Source organism: Sceloporus occidentalis, unplaced genomic scaffold, assembly GCF_023333645.1.
Source record: "Sceloporus occidentalis isolate IW3139 unplaced genomic scaffold, rSceOcc1.0.p SCAF_172, whole genome shotgun sequence".
NCBI lineage: Eukaryota > Metazoa > Chordata > Lepidosauria > Squamata > Phrynosomatidae > Sceloporus > Sceloporus occidentalis.
The window spans coordinates 322162-339867 of record NW_028317152.1 but is presented as its reverse complement, the minus strand read 5'-3'; the positions used below and the strand labels follow the sequence as shown (position 1 = coordinate 339867).

General features: G+C 38.1%; 1 protein-coding gene across 1 annotated transcript in view; it reads right to left on the bottom strand.

Annotated features, from left to right (window-relative positions):
• Positions 1-9351: 9351 nt before the first annotated feature.
• The window catches only part of LOC149279306 (nuclear factor NF-kappa-B p100 subunit-like), a 65974-nt gene continuing 57619 nt past the window's right edge, over positions 9352-17706 (bottom strand). The window contains exons 17-19 of the mRNA XM_089501328.1: positions 17027-17277; positions 12458-12512; positions 9352-9452 (exon numbers count right to left, since the gene is read on the bottom strand). Coding sequence (XP_089357454.1) covers positions 9352-9452; positions 12458-12512; positions 17027-17277 — 407 coding nt within the window. The remainder of the gene's footprint in view (positions 9453-12457; positions 12513-17026; positions 17278-17706) is intronic.

Sequence of the window (17706 nt, the reverse complement as noted above, 5' to 3'; positions counted from 1 at the left end):
GGTTATTAATCAAATATAAACCTTTAGTTGTGTCTGTATGCATTTACAGGAGTGTTGATCAGTTCAGTTCCCTGTGTGAGCTAGGATCACACAGTCTTAGGGTCTCAAATACCACAAAGTTGTATCTCTTTTATTGAAAGGTCTTTCAAACAAAAGAAATAAAAGAAACGCCTTGCTCTCTGAGCACTTACATTTGTAACTGTCTATAGTTGGACGGCTTACCTGCTGCCAAGGAAACAAAATAAAGCAAATACCTTTTTCTTCTTAACCCCTTAATGACAAAGCCCATACATGTATGGACTCAAAATGCATTGGTTTTCAATGGGTTTTGGGAGTGCCCATTGTCCTTAAGGGGTTAAGGAATAGCTCAGCAGACTCTTGTGGAGAGAAATGCAGTCTTACTCACTGTGTTCTCTTTTACTGAATCCCTCACAGGGACAATTTGTAAAGGCCTTGTGCTGCTCATTGCTAACAGGTGATTAACTACCTGGGAGATCCAGAACACCTGGACTCCTAACCTGCTGCAAGTAAACTATGGAATCGAGTACTGACCCTCCCTTCTCTTCAAAATGCTCCACCCAGGGACTCAAACTCAATTACAGAATGTCCTTTACTCTGACTGTAACATATTATTCTCCCTTGGGTTATCAAACACATTGTATTGCAGTATTATTCGTGAACTGTAGATGCTATCATCCACCATACCCTGCTCTCTGTCACACCAGATATATTTACAAAGGTCACAAAGTAGGTGGGACTATTCAGCCCAACTGCAAGCCAGTATGCTCAGTTGGCCACACAACTGCATATAAATTACTTTCTATGCAGTCCCTCAAACGCTGGCTGTATCATTTATTTTCTTTTTTTAGCATATGAATGGATACAGTCAGGGTATAAATGTTTCCTAAGGCTAAGATAAAACATGTAACCCAAAATCTTAAAATCACAGCTACACAGGGGCAAATTGTCCTTCTATGCCTTGATAAATGTTCCCCTGATAAAAAGCCTACTAAAGTGAACTTTACCAGTATGAAGGAATGAGGTAATACATGCATACGCGGAGCAACATCAAGCAGCTAAAACGTTCAACTCTCCTGCAGACTGTCAACACAATGCATAGTTATGAGATCACAAAAACAACTTTTTAGTTTCAACAAACTGAGATTAGTGGGAAACCTATAATTTGCACAAGCTGTGTAATAATAATTTATTATAACAACAAATGCAATATTAATAACTACTTGACACTAAAAAAATATTTTCAGGACTGCGTCTGGTGGTTACTTAGTGGATAAGTAACCACCACAGTGATTAGTTTATGCACTGACCTGTCCTGTTATAAACCACACACATGCAACCTCAGTTAAAATCCCTTTCACACATAACCACAATCATTTGTATCCCAGTATAGGCTAACATTGGACTAGTAACATTCACCTGGAAATGGAAATGTTGTGGAAAGCCTTCCCAGAAGAGTGGAAGCTGCAAGGGGGGGTTCAACTACATTATTAATTATTAGTTAAAATGCTATTTCATAAAAGTCCCCATTGGTGTAATGCGCGGGACTGTTTTCTTAATCCCGCTTCCACCTGCAGAATTTCTGACCATTACCACCCGCTCCTGCAACGGGTGTTCCCCTCCCGCAAACATCATTCACAAACATTCATATACTCATTCAGATATTCATTTCCTTAATCACGCATACTTGTTCATACAAACTCCCCCTTAACTGAACTGCAGATTTCCCGCGCACTCCCGCAAGCCTCCCTTTGTGTTGTCGCACACAGCGTCATGTGACATGACATAAATTCACATGACTCAGCTGGGTTCCTGGGCGGAACAAGAGAAGAGACCCTGTGTGCGAGCAAGGTGAAGGAGTGCGTGGGTTTACTGGGACCCGCAGGTACATTGTCTGACCGCCCACTCCCGCAACACCCCAAGAACCGCCCGCACCTGCAAGTTCCCGATGCAGTCCTCTAGTTAGATGTCCCGATACTCTTGTCCATATAGTATATATCCTTGAAGAGGAATTCTATTCCAATATGCTATTTTTCTTTATGAGAGTACTTACAAAAGCCAAGTCATTATAATCACAATTGGAAAAAAGTGTACTTTCAGATAAGTATAAATTCTATGTTTACATTTAGGATACATCAGTGTGACATTTATTTTCTTTCACATATGTATATATTTTAACTTTAAAATAACTTTGGAAACTGGTGCTTAATTCAGATTATTGATTGCATAGTGTAATTTGGTTTCTACTTAGCCAATCACTTAAACACATTCCAAATCCAATTTGCCACTGAATTGCAAAATGCTTATTTCTTATATTTAGCCTGGTCTAGAATTCACCCATTGATCATAACACAGGATGGACTCGCCATGGTTCTTATTGCATGCCACTTAAGTAAAGAAACATCTGAAAGTGTATAGTTTCAGCAAACAATAAAAGGATGCTTGTTTTCTTTCTGATTTTAGATTGTTTCCTTGCTATGCCTTGTGTGATCAGACAAGGAGCATGATTATTTATTTTAACTTTGAGACAGTCTTTCTGTGCATCAAGTTGCATTAATCAGATCTTTGCTGTCTGTCAAAGAGACCAGCATGTCATTGCCCAGGGTTTAGGTTCTTTTTATTATGCCTACTAGCTGTACATCATTTATGCATGCGTAATCTTGAGAATGTTTAATACATTTTTCAACCCTGTAAATCAAGTCATGCACCCGTGATTCAATGTAGAAACCATCTGTATTCAGTTTTTTCAACATGTATTTATGAAATTAAAACGCTCTTCATATAGATGTACTGCATTATTTCTTACATATTATGCATTATGTTTAGTTCCTGATACATGTATATGTAGAGGTATGTGTATGTAAGGAAAACTAATCTGTCACACTAGAAAAAATACCAATGTTACAAGATGACTAAGTATGAGAGGCCCTTTTTGGTTCTGACTACTCTTGCCTCGATGAAGACATGCGCATGTTTAAAAGTTTGTAATTTATCACTGCGAAAGCAGGAACCTTCTATTGGTTGCTATAGTCTTGAGACCACTTTCCTAAATTTGTACCAGAATTGTTTTTTGAGCATAACAAGTCTACGGATCACTAGATGTAATGCAAACAATGACTACTGCTGTAATTGTACCAATTCTGTTAACCTACGTAGATTCGAACACAAAAATGAAAATCCCTTTGCCTGATGACTAGTAGCAGAACAATGGGACTCCCACACGTCCTATGCTTCTATACACCATAAATAAAGCACATCCTGACCTTGGTGTTTCTGGTCAGGAACTAAAAATATGAATTCCTTTACATAAAAAAATTATATTTATATAGTTGATTTTTTTTTAAATGACACTTAAAACTGTTTTTTAATAAAAATAAAACATTTAAATAGGAAGGAGATTATTGGTGAACACAAAAAAGTGAATATACTTAGTAAAATGAGCTAGGAACACAGAAATTAGGTCTCCAGAAAATTTGGAATAGTCACATAACACCTTGAATTTTTTTCAAAAATTTTCAACGTATATTTTGGGAAGAAAAAAAAAATAAGAAGTTTCCACTTTTAAAGAAAGTTTGGTATTGTATAGGCAGTTTCATTACAATCTAGTCACTTACATCCAAAGGATCATGCTCAAAGATAGAAAAAGTAAAAAAAAGGTTCCAGATGTCCTAAACCTTTTTGATACGCTGTACAATATTGGTTTCCAAACGGAGTTCATTCTGCGAAAAGCAGGTCAAACAGGACCATTTATTGTCTAATAGCTGGCTCATTTGATGGCGTTTGTTCTGGAGGCATGTTCATGGTTCTTGGAAGTATGGATTTTGGAGGCCCAGCCGAGCACTCCATTTCCCCAGACTGACTTTCATAGGCACTATCTACCTTGGCATCTAAAAGGTAAGAAAATATAATCAAATTAAAAAATTGTATATTTACAAGTATTTAACCTGTTAAATACATTTTCTCATGTAAAATTCCTAATCAGTTGCTGTTCAGTACCCTAAGAAAATGTAAAAAAAAAAAAACAAAACAAAAAAACCCCTTCACTATACTCATGCCACTAAAAAACAGGTGTCATAATTCTCAGGTGTATTCATTAACCCTATAAAACTATTCCAAATGGGACGCACATCCACATAGGGAAAAAGAGATATTTGACAAAAAATTTTGTAACTCTGTATGCAAATAGGGGCTTAGCAGTATTGCAGGTAAGTAATGCCCTCACATTTCCAAGGACATAAATTAGCTCATCATAAAATATTCTTTAATTCTTCATAGCTAAAAAATGAACCACTCTGGATTTGTTGAGCTGTAAGGAAGGTGATCTACATTGTATCTTCGGTCAAGCTGCAAAAGAAAATCATGATTCCTCTCCTGAGGAAGCCGGTTGTCCGGTGAAACGCGTTGAGAGAGAGGGATACATATGGAAGCTCTTGCTGCTAGGTGGTGGACTTCCCTGTGCCTGGTTTTATGCCAATTCCTTTGTACATTTCATCTGTTGTAAATGCAATACTTTACCTTATCCACTTAACAGAGTGATACTATGCCATTGTTGCTGTGTTTTTTATATTTTTCAGCTTTGAAGAATTAAAGAACATTTTATGATGAGCTCATTTATGTCCTTGGAAATGTGAGGGCATTACTTACCTGCAATACTGCTAAGTCCCTATTTGCATATGGAGTTACACTATTTTTTGTCAAATATCTCTTTTTCTCTATGTGGATGTGCACCCCATGTGGAAGAGGTGTATAGAATATTCAGTGTTGGAGTTTGCTTTTCTTGTGTTTTTGTATTCATTAACCCCACAGCTTGTCTTTTAAATTCCCGGCATTATGTCTTACAAAGGGTGGTTTCTCCAGCAAGAGAGAAACTAATATGTATTTACTGAGCTCATTAGGCCTGGTGAATTCACGAGGCTAATATGCTTTCAGCAAACTTCCACTTTAATCAATACACTTTTAAACTGTTAAAACTATACAAATCTACTAACATTTGAGAAAATGCAGTGAAAGAGGTTTCCACAAAAACATCTGGAGAAAGTTATACAAACAGATTCCCAATTGAGTGATAGAAAATTATAGCTTCCCTACTACATATTACTGTCCCCAGTTAAGAGGAGGATTACCTTATGGTATGACCAAAGAAAATTGGAATCACGGAAAGATATCACAGATTGTCTTATTCTATCAGGGGCCACGTCTGGCCCCTCCCCGGGACATCTAGGTCTGCCATACACTGTATGTCAGAGGAAGTCTGTTTTAAAAGAGTTTAGGAGGCGATCAATGGGAGTTCGGTGTCCCTGAATGCCTCGTGATTGAGACACTTCAGCGAACTTCAATGGTGTCGCTGAACTCCCACCCCAGGACAACCACCACTGCAAGTGATTTTGCCACTCACAAGATGACCGCGTCCTTAAAAAAACAAAAAAACAATAAACAAAATGTATGATTTGACGGGGTAAATTGAATTGGCCGGGTTCAACAATGTCAAGGATGCCCACACATCTAATTTCCATTTTGAAAAATGCACATGCCCCAAATGTGGCCTTTTAGTTTTCAAAAACCCGACAACTGTACTCAGAAGATGTAGCTGAACACATATGGTATTGTGTAACAGTGACATATACCAGGAGCTGTAAATTCATAGCTAAAGTACGTGTATGGGGAAAAATGCACACAAAAAATACAGTATTTGCTCGATTATAAGATGCCCCTGATTATAAGACACCCCCCCAAATCTGAACCCCTTGGCTGCTAAGCCATTTCCCACCCTGGTGCTAAGCTGGTTTTCGGCATTTTGGTGCATCTCACGTTTAAACGCGTTTAGAAGTAAATTTCTTGGGAATAAACTATATAAACCATATATTGGTTTTTTTCAGCACACCCAGCAGATTCCAAATATACCATTTTTATATGTGTATGTCTCATTAGGTTTACAAAATAAAGCCAAAAATGGGAAAAAAGTGTAATTTTTCACTTCCGACTCAATAAAAACTAGTTCGTAATGTTATTTTTCTAAACTCTAATATCAAAAGCTGTGTTGCTAAATATTTGTAGTAGGTAACCGGTCTAAAATAAACAGAAATTGAGAACAGTAGACTGTGTTTTTCTAATATTTTATAAAAAAGTTAAATAAAAAGTTAAATTTATTAGACTATCACAAAAGACATCTTTAAATTTAATGCATGGCTGCCGTCAATTATACAGCTCTAGCTGCCCAGGATGTTAAAACTACACCCCAGCTGCAGCAAATGAGGTCTTAGTTGTATTTGTATCACAAATTTGACATGCGCAACAAATAAGTGAATATCACACTTCTAAAAATAAAACATTTTTTTTATTAAAAGCACCAGTCTTGTGCTACGAATACATGCAACCCCTCATTTGATGTGCCAAGGGGTGTAGTTTCTGAAAATATATACTTTATGTACCATAATTTAACTTTCCAGCTGTCTAGAGCTGTCTAAATGCAGGCATCACCCCTAAATGTTTTAAGACAATTTTTTAACAAGATTCTCCAATCTGCCATATCTAAAGTTAAAGTGGTCTAGACATCTGGGAAGTTAAATTAGGGTACATAAAGTACACATTTCAAGAAACTACACCCCTTGGCGCTTCAAATGAGGGGCTACATGTATTTCTAGGACAAAAGTTGAGTGCACAAATAATGATGGAATATGTCGCTTTGGCTAGAAAATATGTTTTTTCTAACCATAGCGACATGTTCATTTGTGTCTTGCGCACTCCAGGTTTGTACTAGAAACACATGCAGCCCCTCATTTGATGCGCCAAGGGGTGTAGTTTTTGCAAATATGTACTTTTTGTGCCATAATTTAACTTCTTACGTGAGCAGTAATGCCACGTCAAGGCTTCAACCCTAATTACTGACCATTCACACGCCTTTCATATCTCCATTCACTCGCAGAAGCACACACCATACTTTCCATACATCCCTTACAATCCCAAAGAAATGATGGTAAAGGGAGGAAAAAAAAAATCACTTTTACAGCAAAAATAAGTTTTGCAGTAAAAATGCAAGGCGCTCCAGGGATGAGATGGTTACTCACGTACCGCACAGGCTAAATGGCTGATTTTAATAATATTTTCAGTTCATCAGGATTTCAAAAATTGCCTTCCTCTACCATTGGCTAAATTTAACCCCATGATCAAAGGGATCATGGGGTTAAAATTTAGTATCGGCCATTTTTAAAAAGGGAATGTGACTTTTTCATAGCTATATGATCACCGTGGTAACATTGGCTACCACAGTGATCATTTAGCTAGAATACTTAAACTTTTTTTTTTTTCTTTTAAAGTTAAACTAGTTTATGTTTAGATAATTGAATTTGGGGGTCTCTAGGCAATTTTGATCTTTATTTATCTGCCTTTAGAGACCTCCAAATCATTTTTTTTACTTTTTTTGTACATTTTTATTTTTTTAACTTAATATTTTTTATTCCTTTTTCACAATGCCGTTGGAAAGGTGAGGCGATTACCTTTCCAACGGTATATGTTGGGGGTCTGTAGCTGCTTAGATGCCTGAGATACAGGCATCTAAGCAGCATGCACCCATACCTCTTTAACTGACAATTGTCAGTTTTCAATAAAGTTGCGCAGTGACATAATCGCGTCATTACGGCCGAATAGGGTGGTCCCAGTGATGCCCTTCAATATGAGGGGCAGATCGCCGGGGTAGGTGGTGATGGGGGTCCACAGACCTCCATCAAGGTAGGGTAGTGCTAGCGACGGCATGGTGCCGTCGTTAGCACCTGACTGGGACTGCTAGCGACGGCACCATGCCGTCGTTAGCAGTCAAGGGGTTAATTTAGGGGGGGGGGATCCTGAATTTTACTAGTAAATATTAATTCATGTAAACTATTTTTTCATATTTAATAAAAGCTATGATTGAGAAATATATATTTTTTGTTTTTATTTCCCAACCTGCCCCCCCAGTTATGCACATCTGCCTCTAGGCTTGCCCCCGGAAATACCTTATACCCCCCAATATGCCACTCTGCCGCCCGATATGCCTTATACCCTCCTATATGCCACTCTGCCTCCCTGATATGCTTTTTAATCCTCTACATGACACTATGCACCATGATATGCCTTTGAACCCCCTATATGCCAAGCTGCCTCCAGAAATGCCACTCTGGCATATAGGGGGTTAAAAGGCATATCATGGGTCAGAGTGGCATATAGGGGGTTAAAAGGCATTTCTGGAGTGGCATAAAGGGGGTTCAAAGGCATATGATGGAGCACTCTGCCTCCAGAAATGCTTTATGCCCCCCATATAACACCCCCTCCCCCCACTTACCAGTGCTTCTGACTGGTGGGAGCAGCAGGTGGAGGCCGGCGTTAGTTCCGCCGGGGCTTCTATGACTGAGCACCGGAAGGTCATGTGATGCTGTTCTTCACCATAGAAGCCCCGGCGGAAATGCCAGCAGTAGCGGGGGTTGTCTGTGTCCATCGAGTGGACGTTCGCCAGCTGCCAGAGAAGAGAATTCCCCGCAGCGCTGCAGGGAATTCTCCTCTCTGGCAGCCGGGGAAGGTATGCACGATACGCGTAGACAACCTCCGCTGCAGCCTGTGCGTTTGCCGGCGCTTGGTGATAGAAGTCCCGGTGGAAGTGCCGGCAGCAGCTGAGATTACCAGACAGGAGGATCATTTGCTCTGAAAAAATCCTCGTCTTATAATCGAGCAAATATGGTACTACTGCAAGCTTAGAAAAAATGCTGGTGATAAAATGTGTGCATGCAAAGAGTTAAAATACCAGCAAAATAACCACCCTTTTTCCCCCAAACAGCCAGGCAAACTCATTCATGTGGGGTATCACTGTACTCAGCAGATGCTGCTGAACACGTTGGGGTGTTTTATCACAGTGACATACCAAGTACAATTTGTGTGAAAAAAATGCAAAACAATGACTACTACAAACTTTGACAAAGACTGGTGGTAGAATTACCCTGGGGTGTCTAGTTCTCAAAATTACATGATTTGATGGGTTAAATTGCATTGGCCGGCTTCAAAGATACCCGAAATAGCACATGGAGGGAAGAATTACCAGATTTGGAAAAAATTATTTTGAAATATCAAAATGCTACCTGTACTTATTGCCAGTGGCTTGGGGTGGGGGGTTCAATGGCCCCCTCTACATCATGCTGTGCCCCACCTTGTGCCCCCCAAATTGAAACACCATTTTGTTGGTTGTTTTTTGACACAGAGGGGAGAGAGAGAGAGGCGCCGAGCGGTCGCTCAGGAATAAGTTTTATGCAACCACTCGGCGCCCCTCACTCTCCTCCGCAAGGCCTCTGTCTTGGTCACAATGCCTGCATTTCATGCTGAACGCCGAAATATGACGTCATATTCCGGCACGAAGCAGCGCGCACTGCGGTCGAGCACTAAGACAGAGGCCTCGCACTCCCACCGCAGGACCTCTGCAAGATAAGTGGGGAGGGAAAGGGTAGATAGTGATAAGGTGGGGTAGATAGTGAGAAAAGAGGGTAGTAACAATATTGAAGAGTATTAATTAATGTGTGGATGAATTGTGTGAAGAGAATTAATGAATTTCTGAGAATACATGACTGCATGTAAATAATTTGTGTGAAAGAGTGAGAGTAAATGACTGAATGAATTGTCTGAAAGTGTGAATTAGTGACTATAAAAGTGTCTGTGTGTATCATAGATGTTTAATTGATTTGTGGAAAGGCAAAGTTGGCAAGGGTGTTTATGGGACAAAAGGTGGCACAGGTAGCATGTTTATGGGACAAATGTGAGGTCACATCCTGTATGTGTACTTTCAGTGCTGGTCAGGTTTTATGTGGGCAGTGTGGACACCAGGGCTGACCTTTGGGTTGTGCAAACCTGTGATCTACGCCTGTAATTCGGGGGGGGGGGGGGGGGGTATCTATACCTTTAATGCTGTGTTTTTATGTGAAATCCAATTGGTCTATACCTGCAAAGTAAAAGAGGTATGGCTTAGTGAATGAGGGGACACTGGGGATGATTATGGGGGATGTCACGGTAGTGTCAGTAGGAAGGAAGACCTAATCTGCAGTCAGTGTGGCAAATTTTTTTTTTTTGGGTGTGGTAGCGGAGGGAGTGGACCGAGGCCCAAGGAAATGCTTTCCTGGGGTCCAATTTTTTCAATATAAAATATATTGACAACATGATCTAATTATATATATATATATATATATTGGCAGCAGGATCTAAATATTAGACTCTGCTGCCAATATATATATATATATATATAAATATTAGATCCTGCTGGTAATATATATTAATATTAGACCCTGCTGCCAATATACAGTATCTCACAAAAGTACACCCCTCACATTTTTGTAAATATTTTATTATATCTTCTCATGTGATGGCTTTCTGATGGCAGAGTAGCATATAGGGGTTAAAAAGAATATCAGGGAGGCAGAGTGTCACATAGGGGGGCAGAGTGGCATATCTGGGGGGGGCAGGTTGGCAAATAAAAGAAAATAAACACAAAAAATTGTTTACATGTGAATATTCACTACTATAGGGTAGTCTTATATTCAGGAATTAATATTCACATTTTGGGGGGTTGTCTTATAATCGAGCAAATACTAATATATATATATATATATATATATATATATATATATATATATATATATGTATATGTATGTGTGCGTGTGTGTATATGTAGCGTTTTATAATTACCCCCGTTAAATATAAAAGCTGGAGATGCCAGTGCCTATTGCTCCATAACGTGCAGAAAAAGGCAAAAAAACATTGTGTATTTTTAAAATAGAAGAATCTATTTAGCAGTTTTTTTCCTTAGCTTTTATAGTTGAGTAAAAAAAAAGTTAAAGTAAAAGTTAGAAAAAGTCATATTTTTTTCAAAAATGTTCACCATATTTTATACTTTTTATAGTAAATAATATGATACAATCAAAACAACGACATCTAAAGAAAGCCCTTCTTGTCGTGAAAAAAAAACCCAATATATAACTTGCGTGGGTTCAGTAAATGGGAAAGAATACAATTACAGCTAAACACAAGCAGCGCAGAAATGTAAAAACAGCCATTGTCAAGAAGGGTACAAAAAGTAAAATCATCCATTGTCACAAAGGGGTTAATTCTTCTGGGAGCTGTAGGGCTTACAAAATGGAGTATCAATTTCTGTTCATTATTTGGTCTTGTTTATATGTTTTGAGATATATATATTTTTTTTGTGTGTTTCTTTATATTAAAATATATATTTTTATACCTGTAAAAAAAAAATAAAAAAAAATGGAGTATCAATTGCCAAACAACATGAAGACAACCTGAGAGGATTATATGCCCCTGTGATGAATGAATTAGTAAACCAAATCAAATACAATCATAACCAAATCAAAGTTTTGCTTCGTGGTGTTATTGTTGTGAAGCAAAAGAAAACTTCAAAATAAAACTAAGTATATATTTGGTATGAATATACAAATTACAGGTTTAATTTAAAATGTTGTGTACTTTACCAAAATGATGAAATGTCTACATGCAGGCGACACATCCCATTTCAGTCGTTTAGCATTATCTAAAAACAGGTAAATTTTGGCATCCTCATGTCCTTCAAACATAAACCGCAAACTTGGACCCAAACCTGCCTGGCCCCAAGCTTTCAATAGCATTTAATTTTTTTCTGCTAGACTACTCAGTATTAATGTATTCAGTCTCTTAGAGGGAACAGCTTTGTTTTAGTTTTGAAACCACCAAATATTGTGAATCCTCTACCTGACAGAGTACTTGAATCCTTCTTCTTGGTGAGGGTTTCAGATTTACGCAGCAGCTTAACACCCTCATTAAGTCCCATGGATTCTAAAGTTGTAATCAATTTTTTAAGTTTTCCACCAGCAAGCTAAAGAAATGAAGAAGAATGAATGTTTAAAAATCTTCCAGCTATTAATAAACCAACACTCTCTCTCTCAAAATCAGCATATACTGGGATGAAGACACACCTCGTAACTGCGTAGAAGACACTCTGTAGGGGAAGAACTGTTTTGGTAAGTGTCAACAAAGCTGTGAAGGCTCAGTCGTGTGGCAAGTTCAGTCCAGTCGGCACCAGCATGACCTTCGTTTAACAGCTTTTCGAGACGCTGTACAATATTGTTTTCCAAACAGAGGACATTTTCTAAAATGTAAACAAAGTCAAATCAGATTCTACCATTAATGCCAAACATGAAGACAACCTGAGATGATTATATGGCAATGCCCCTGTGATGAATAAATTAGTAAACCAATTACAATCATAACCAAATCAAAGTTTTGCTTTGTGGTGTTATTGTTGTGAATTTTAATCTTTTGTGAATTTTGTACCATGAATATTATTTATTAGATCTCCCAGAAGAAACTTGTAGACAGTATTTGGAATGGAAACAAATCACAAAGGATTGAGTCATAGCCGATTAAAGTGTATGCCATATATTACCTGGTTCAGGCCCCTTTGGCTTCATAGATCCATGTTTGGACAAGATCTCCCGCACCTTAAAAGCAAAAAAAACCCCCACAAAACTAGGTTTCAATTAAAGTCCATTTCAGAGAAAATGAATCATTATTTTAAGCATTATTTTTATGTCTAACAAACAATAAGTCCACTTTTACAATCTGAAATGTGATTTCACCTGGTGAAAGGAGGGGACCAGATACATACTAAAAGAAATGCACAACTGCACCTAGAAGTGTCTTGGAAAACATTACATATTTTTTTATTAGGCTTGTGGCAATAATAAAACAAGTGAAGAGTAGGCAGACATTTTTAGTGGATCAGTCATATTTGTGGGTTTACAAGCAACACAAGTTGTAATTAAGTTTTATATGCACTTGTACTAAAATAATTGTTAGCTGCCTCAGCTGTAACCTGGAAACAAAGATTAGAGCACCCAGTAGCCACATACACATGGTATATAACCAAAAGTACACTATATGGACAAAGTTATTGGGACACCTGACCTTTACACCAACAGGAAATTTCAGACATCACATTCTAAACTACATTAATATGTAGTTGGTCCCCCCTATGCAGCTATGACAGTATCGACTCTTCTGGGAAGATAATATTTTGGAGGTCTATAAAGACATGGTTGGATAAGTTTAGTGTGGAAGAACTTCACTGGCCCGCACTGAGCCCTAACCTCAACCCTATTGAACACCTTTGGGATGAACTGGAACAGAGATTGCGAGCATAAGTGGTATGTAGATGCACAGGAGAAGTGGGATATTATTTTTATGTATTTTCCTTCTTTGTTTCAGGTAGACTGTGCACTCTAAAATGTCCCTGGTATGTCAAAAAGTAGAACAAAAAACTCTGTGTTCCCTCTAGATTTGTTGTTGCAGTGGGCCACTTTGAAAGGTAAGTAGTGTGTTGTTTAATTCTTTAAGGGGTGCACCTTTAGAGAATATATAGTTCTATGGGGTTACATTGAAATATGGGACCTCTACCATGCCTCAAAAAAACATGGGTCCAGTAAAGTAATCTGTAAAAATTCCAAGTTTGAAAACTGTAATATGCATGGTCCAATTTTGAACCTTCAACATCAAAAAACATACCTTACCCATGCATGTGGGGCATTTTGTACTCACACGCCCAGAGAAATAACTATACTTTAATACTGTATTTGTATAAAATGGGGCACATTGGTGCGTAAATGGTTAAAAAAAAGTATTAAAATGTCCCTAGTAAAATATTTTGGGATGTGAAATTCAAAAAAAAAATACTTTATATCACATTTTAACCCCTTCAGTCCCCTATGGATGCATCGGTACGTCCAAAAAACACATCCCAAGAATCCACAATGGACGTACCGGTACGTCCTGCCCTTCTTGTAGCGGACACCTAAATTGATAAACTTGGAGGGGATTTTCCATCACTTTACCTAATTCTGTGAGGATTCAGAGAGGATATTTTAAAAATATTTTGGGGTTTTCAAATTTTTGCTAGCTGTTACTAAATTTCTCATTCTAAATTTTCAGATAATCATCCAACTATGGTATCAAAAGAAAGCTTTATCTCTCTTTGAAAAAACAATATATAGTTTACATGGGTACACTATTTGTAGGAACAAAGAATAAATCGCTGAACCGACATAGCGCAAAAATGACAAAATACCCAAAACCCCTGGGATTAAAAAAAATCTTGTTTGGAAACGTGCATCATTCATATATTTTACCCTGTAGCTACCAAAATACACTGATCAGCCAAAAAGGGGGGACTTAATATTGTGTAGGTCCCCCTTTTTGCTGTATCCTGGAGCCATGTGTTCTCCAGGTAAGCAAAGCACACCTGGCCATCCACTTGATGTAAAAGAAAATGTGATTCATTAGACCAGGCCAACTTATTCCACTGCTCCCATGTGCATCAATGAGCCTTGGCCGCCAGTGACCCTGTCACCAGTTTTTCCCCTCCTTGCACTTTTGATGAAATGTTCACTTGCTGCCTGATATATTCCACTTTTATTCCATTTTTTTTCATACTAAATGGTGGCTATAATATACATAATTATTATTTCATGAAACAATATAAAATAGTTTATTTTAGCGCAGAAAATCTGCTTTTTGGTCAACACAAAAATAAAAATTAGGCATGTGACTTTGCTTGCACACAATTTGTTTATTGAACACTGTTCTGTTCCTGAGCAGAGTTTAGTTGATTAAGACAATTGCCTACTTACACTACCAGCCAAACCTCTAATTTGTGGACAACACAAAATATTATCCTTATATCTTACTCATTCTTCATTGATACATATGGGTGACAAAACTAGGGACTGGCCTTGTGCACAGTCTTTCAGTTGTTTAAAATTTAAAACTTGTTCCTGAGTAGTTTATTTTAGTTGCCCATGTACACAACTAGTCAAACCTCTAATTTACATACACGATATTATATAATATAGTGTTCGATATTTCGTTGGGAGAGGAAAGGTTCTTTTTACTGAATGTATATGCCCCCAACGTTCCTAATGATGCCTCTTTTAAAATATTTCCACCTCCCTGGAGGACTCGGAATCTGACCAGTAGAGAGTTCACTTTTCTCTCTGGGGTACATAATACGATGACACCTATTGATTACTTTCTACTTTACCTGCAGCCTCGGTCACGCGATTATTCATAGCATACTGATTTCCGATTATGCACCCATTGAGATGTCCCTCTTTTTGCTCCCATAGCATCTGTACACTTGTTATCGGTACTTCTCTTATTTTGACAGCTAGGCATGATTTTAAGGGATTTTTAGAAAGTGCATGCAACAACTTTAAAGATCATAATATAGAGCACACTGATACTCCCGTTTTGGTGGCAAAGGTGGTTCTCCGGGACACTTAATTTCTTATGTGACTAATGCTAAAAAGTTATGTAAGGAACAGTTTTACGTCCTCTATGAGAACAAGACACAGGCTGATCAATCCCAGGATAATAAGGATAAATGCATCCACCTTAAGCAAATCCTGGACACTTTCCTTCACCAACAGGCCCAGCTTCAGCATGATTACACAAAAAACTAATTCTCTAGATGGGGAAACAAACCAGGGTGCTTAATGGCATCACTGGCTAAACCCAAGCAAGCTAGGATTACTATCTCCCATATTAGATCCTCCCAAAACAAGCTCTGCATGTCCTGTGTGAGAGTTTCCGACAGCATTTTGAGCAGTTGTATAGGGCTGTTCCCGATGATCTTGATGCGGGATTGGACTTGTGAATTATTATCTGAATAATAATAATTCCCCGTGTCCAGATGGTTATGTGGCGGAATTCCTTTTCTTTTGTTAAGTGTGTTTTGTTTTGGATATGGAAAATTGGAAAAAGAGTGGTTGATGGCATTCTTTACACTGTTTTCTCTGCTGACAGTCACGGTTATGAAACTGTTCATCATAACGCTACTGACATGTGTGAGAAAACGACGATTCTTCTTGTATTTTTCTGCTATATTTGACATCATAATAAACAAAGTTAAAAAAAAAATCTTTTTTTTTTTTTAACATTTCTTTTTACTGATCACATAGTGTTTAGTGAGTTGGGCGCCATTGACCTGTATGGTTGGTTGCAGTACCTGGGAACTCTTATTTGACTAGGTGCCGCCTAGAGGCAGCATGTGGCAGTTTGAAATGCTCCTAGGAGTGATGAAACAGGACCCCTGACTTTTTTGTCTTGCTGACAAAGCAACATTTGCTGAGCTTACTCAACTACTTTTCAACTGCTGGGCACAGCATATAGCCTTTTGATATGGTGAATATGACTAGTCCTGGTTGATTGTTTTCTAGGCATGTTTAACTCATGACGTGCCAAGCACTTTAATTGTCATCAAGGGGTTAATATTAGTTTGACGATAAACCGCTTATTGTCTGTGTTTCCAAAGAATTCAGCCTTTTTAATTGGCTGCAGGGATCCCCTGTTGAAGTTGGCTTTCTTAACCCTTAATGACAAAGCCCATATATGTACGGACTCAAAATGCATTGTTTTCAATGGGTTAAGGGACCGCCCATTGTCCTTAAGGGGTTAAAATTCTGTGTTTTGATAGAGCCTCTACTAGTTTGGATTTGTGAATGTCTCTCCAGTGTTATGGTCACTAATATTAGAACAATATTGCCGTTGGTTACAATGCACTGAATTAAGGTAGGATGGTGTTGTTGCAGGGTAAACAATATTATGTAACTAATTCTACAATACTTCCATCTGAAATAAATGTGGTATACCCCCCAAGTGTTCTTGTTTAGAAGGCACATTTCCCTCTTTGGAAGCCAAATCCCTTTACCCCTATCCCCCGACACCCTTCTTTTCTAGGATCTCAGTATGTTTGTATAAGTCTACCATAGTGTTCTACCAACCTAAAAGAAGTCACTAATTTATCTAGAAAGAGCAGAAAATGTGCTCATAAACTAAATTATGTACATATAATGGACTATTCTTCTTGGTGACCTGATTTCTAGGTTAATATTCATTATGCACTTTGTTTGAGATGATAGAATACAATATAGTTGAATAGGAGATGAATAGAAAGTCATACCTTTTCACTTCTGGTTAAGTCAAGTGGTATATGCCCCACATGTCGCCTTTTTACTGCACACTGTGTTCTTGTCTCCGTCTGTTTGCAGGTGTGATCATCATCTGAGTCCATAGAGACATTTGTGTCTGAATCACTTTCCCCCTGGTGGTCAGAATCAGTCTCCATTCGTATGTCAGAATCACTGTATGTGTCATTACTACCACATGGATATACTGCCACAGGCTCGTCATTTTCTAAGAGAACATTTGCCCCTGTGCAGAGAAAAAACAATGTGTAAGAAATCATCAACTACATAAATAGTTCTAGCTGAGTATGTAGGAGTGATATTAACCTAGTGCTCTTAAAGTATATAACATACTTACCTTAATTTAAATTTTCCTCTGAGATAAAGTGCAAAATATATTAATCAGTTAACTGAGCACTTTATCATATAGGCATCTTGGTGACTGGCATACATAATCAGTTTGGGGGCACTTCATTTATTTACATATACTCTACTGAGGGTACTAACAAAGTATCTTGCTCCTTAGATGGGGGTGTCTGAATTACAGACAAACAAAGCAATTGGGCCAATGGGGGAAGTGACTTTAACCTTCAAAAAAAAACCAACCAGTTAGAGACAAGTGTCAAGTTTTTCTAACAAGCAGGTATAAACTACTCATTCTTAGAATCTTTTCCAA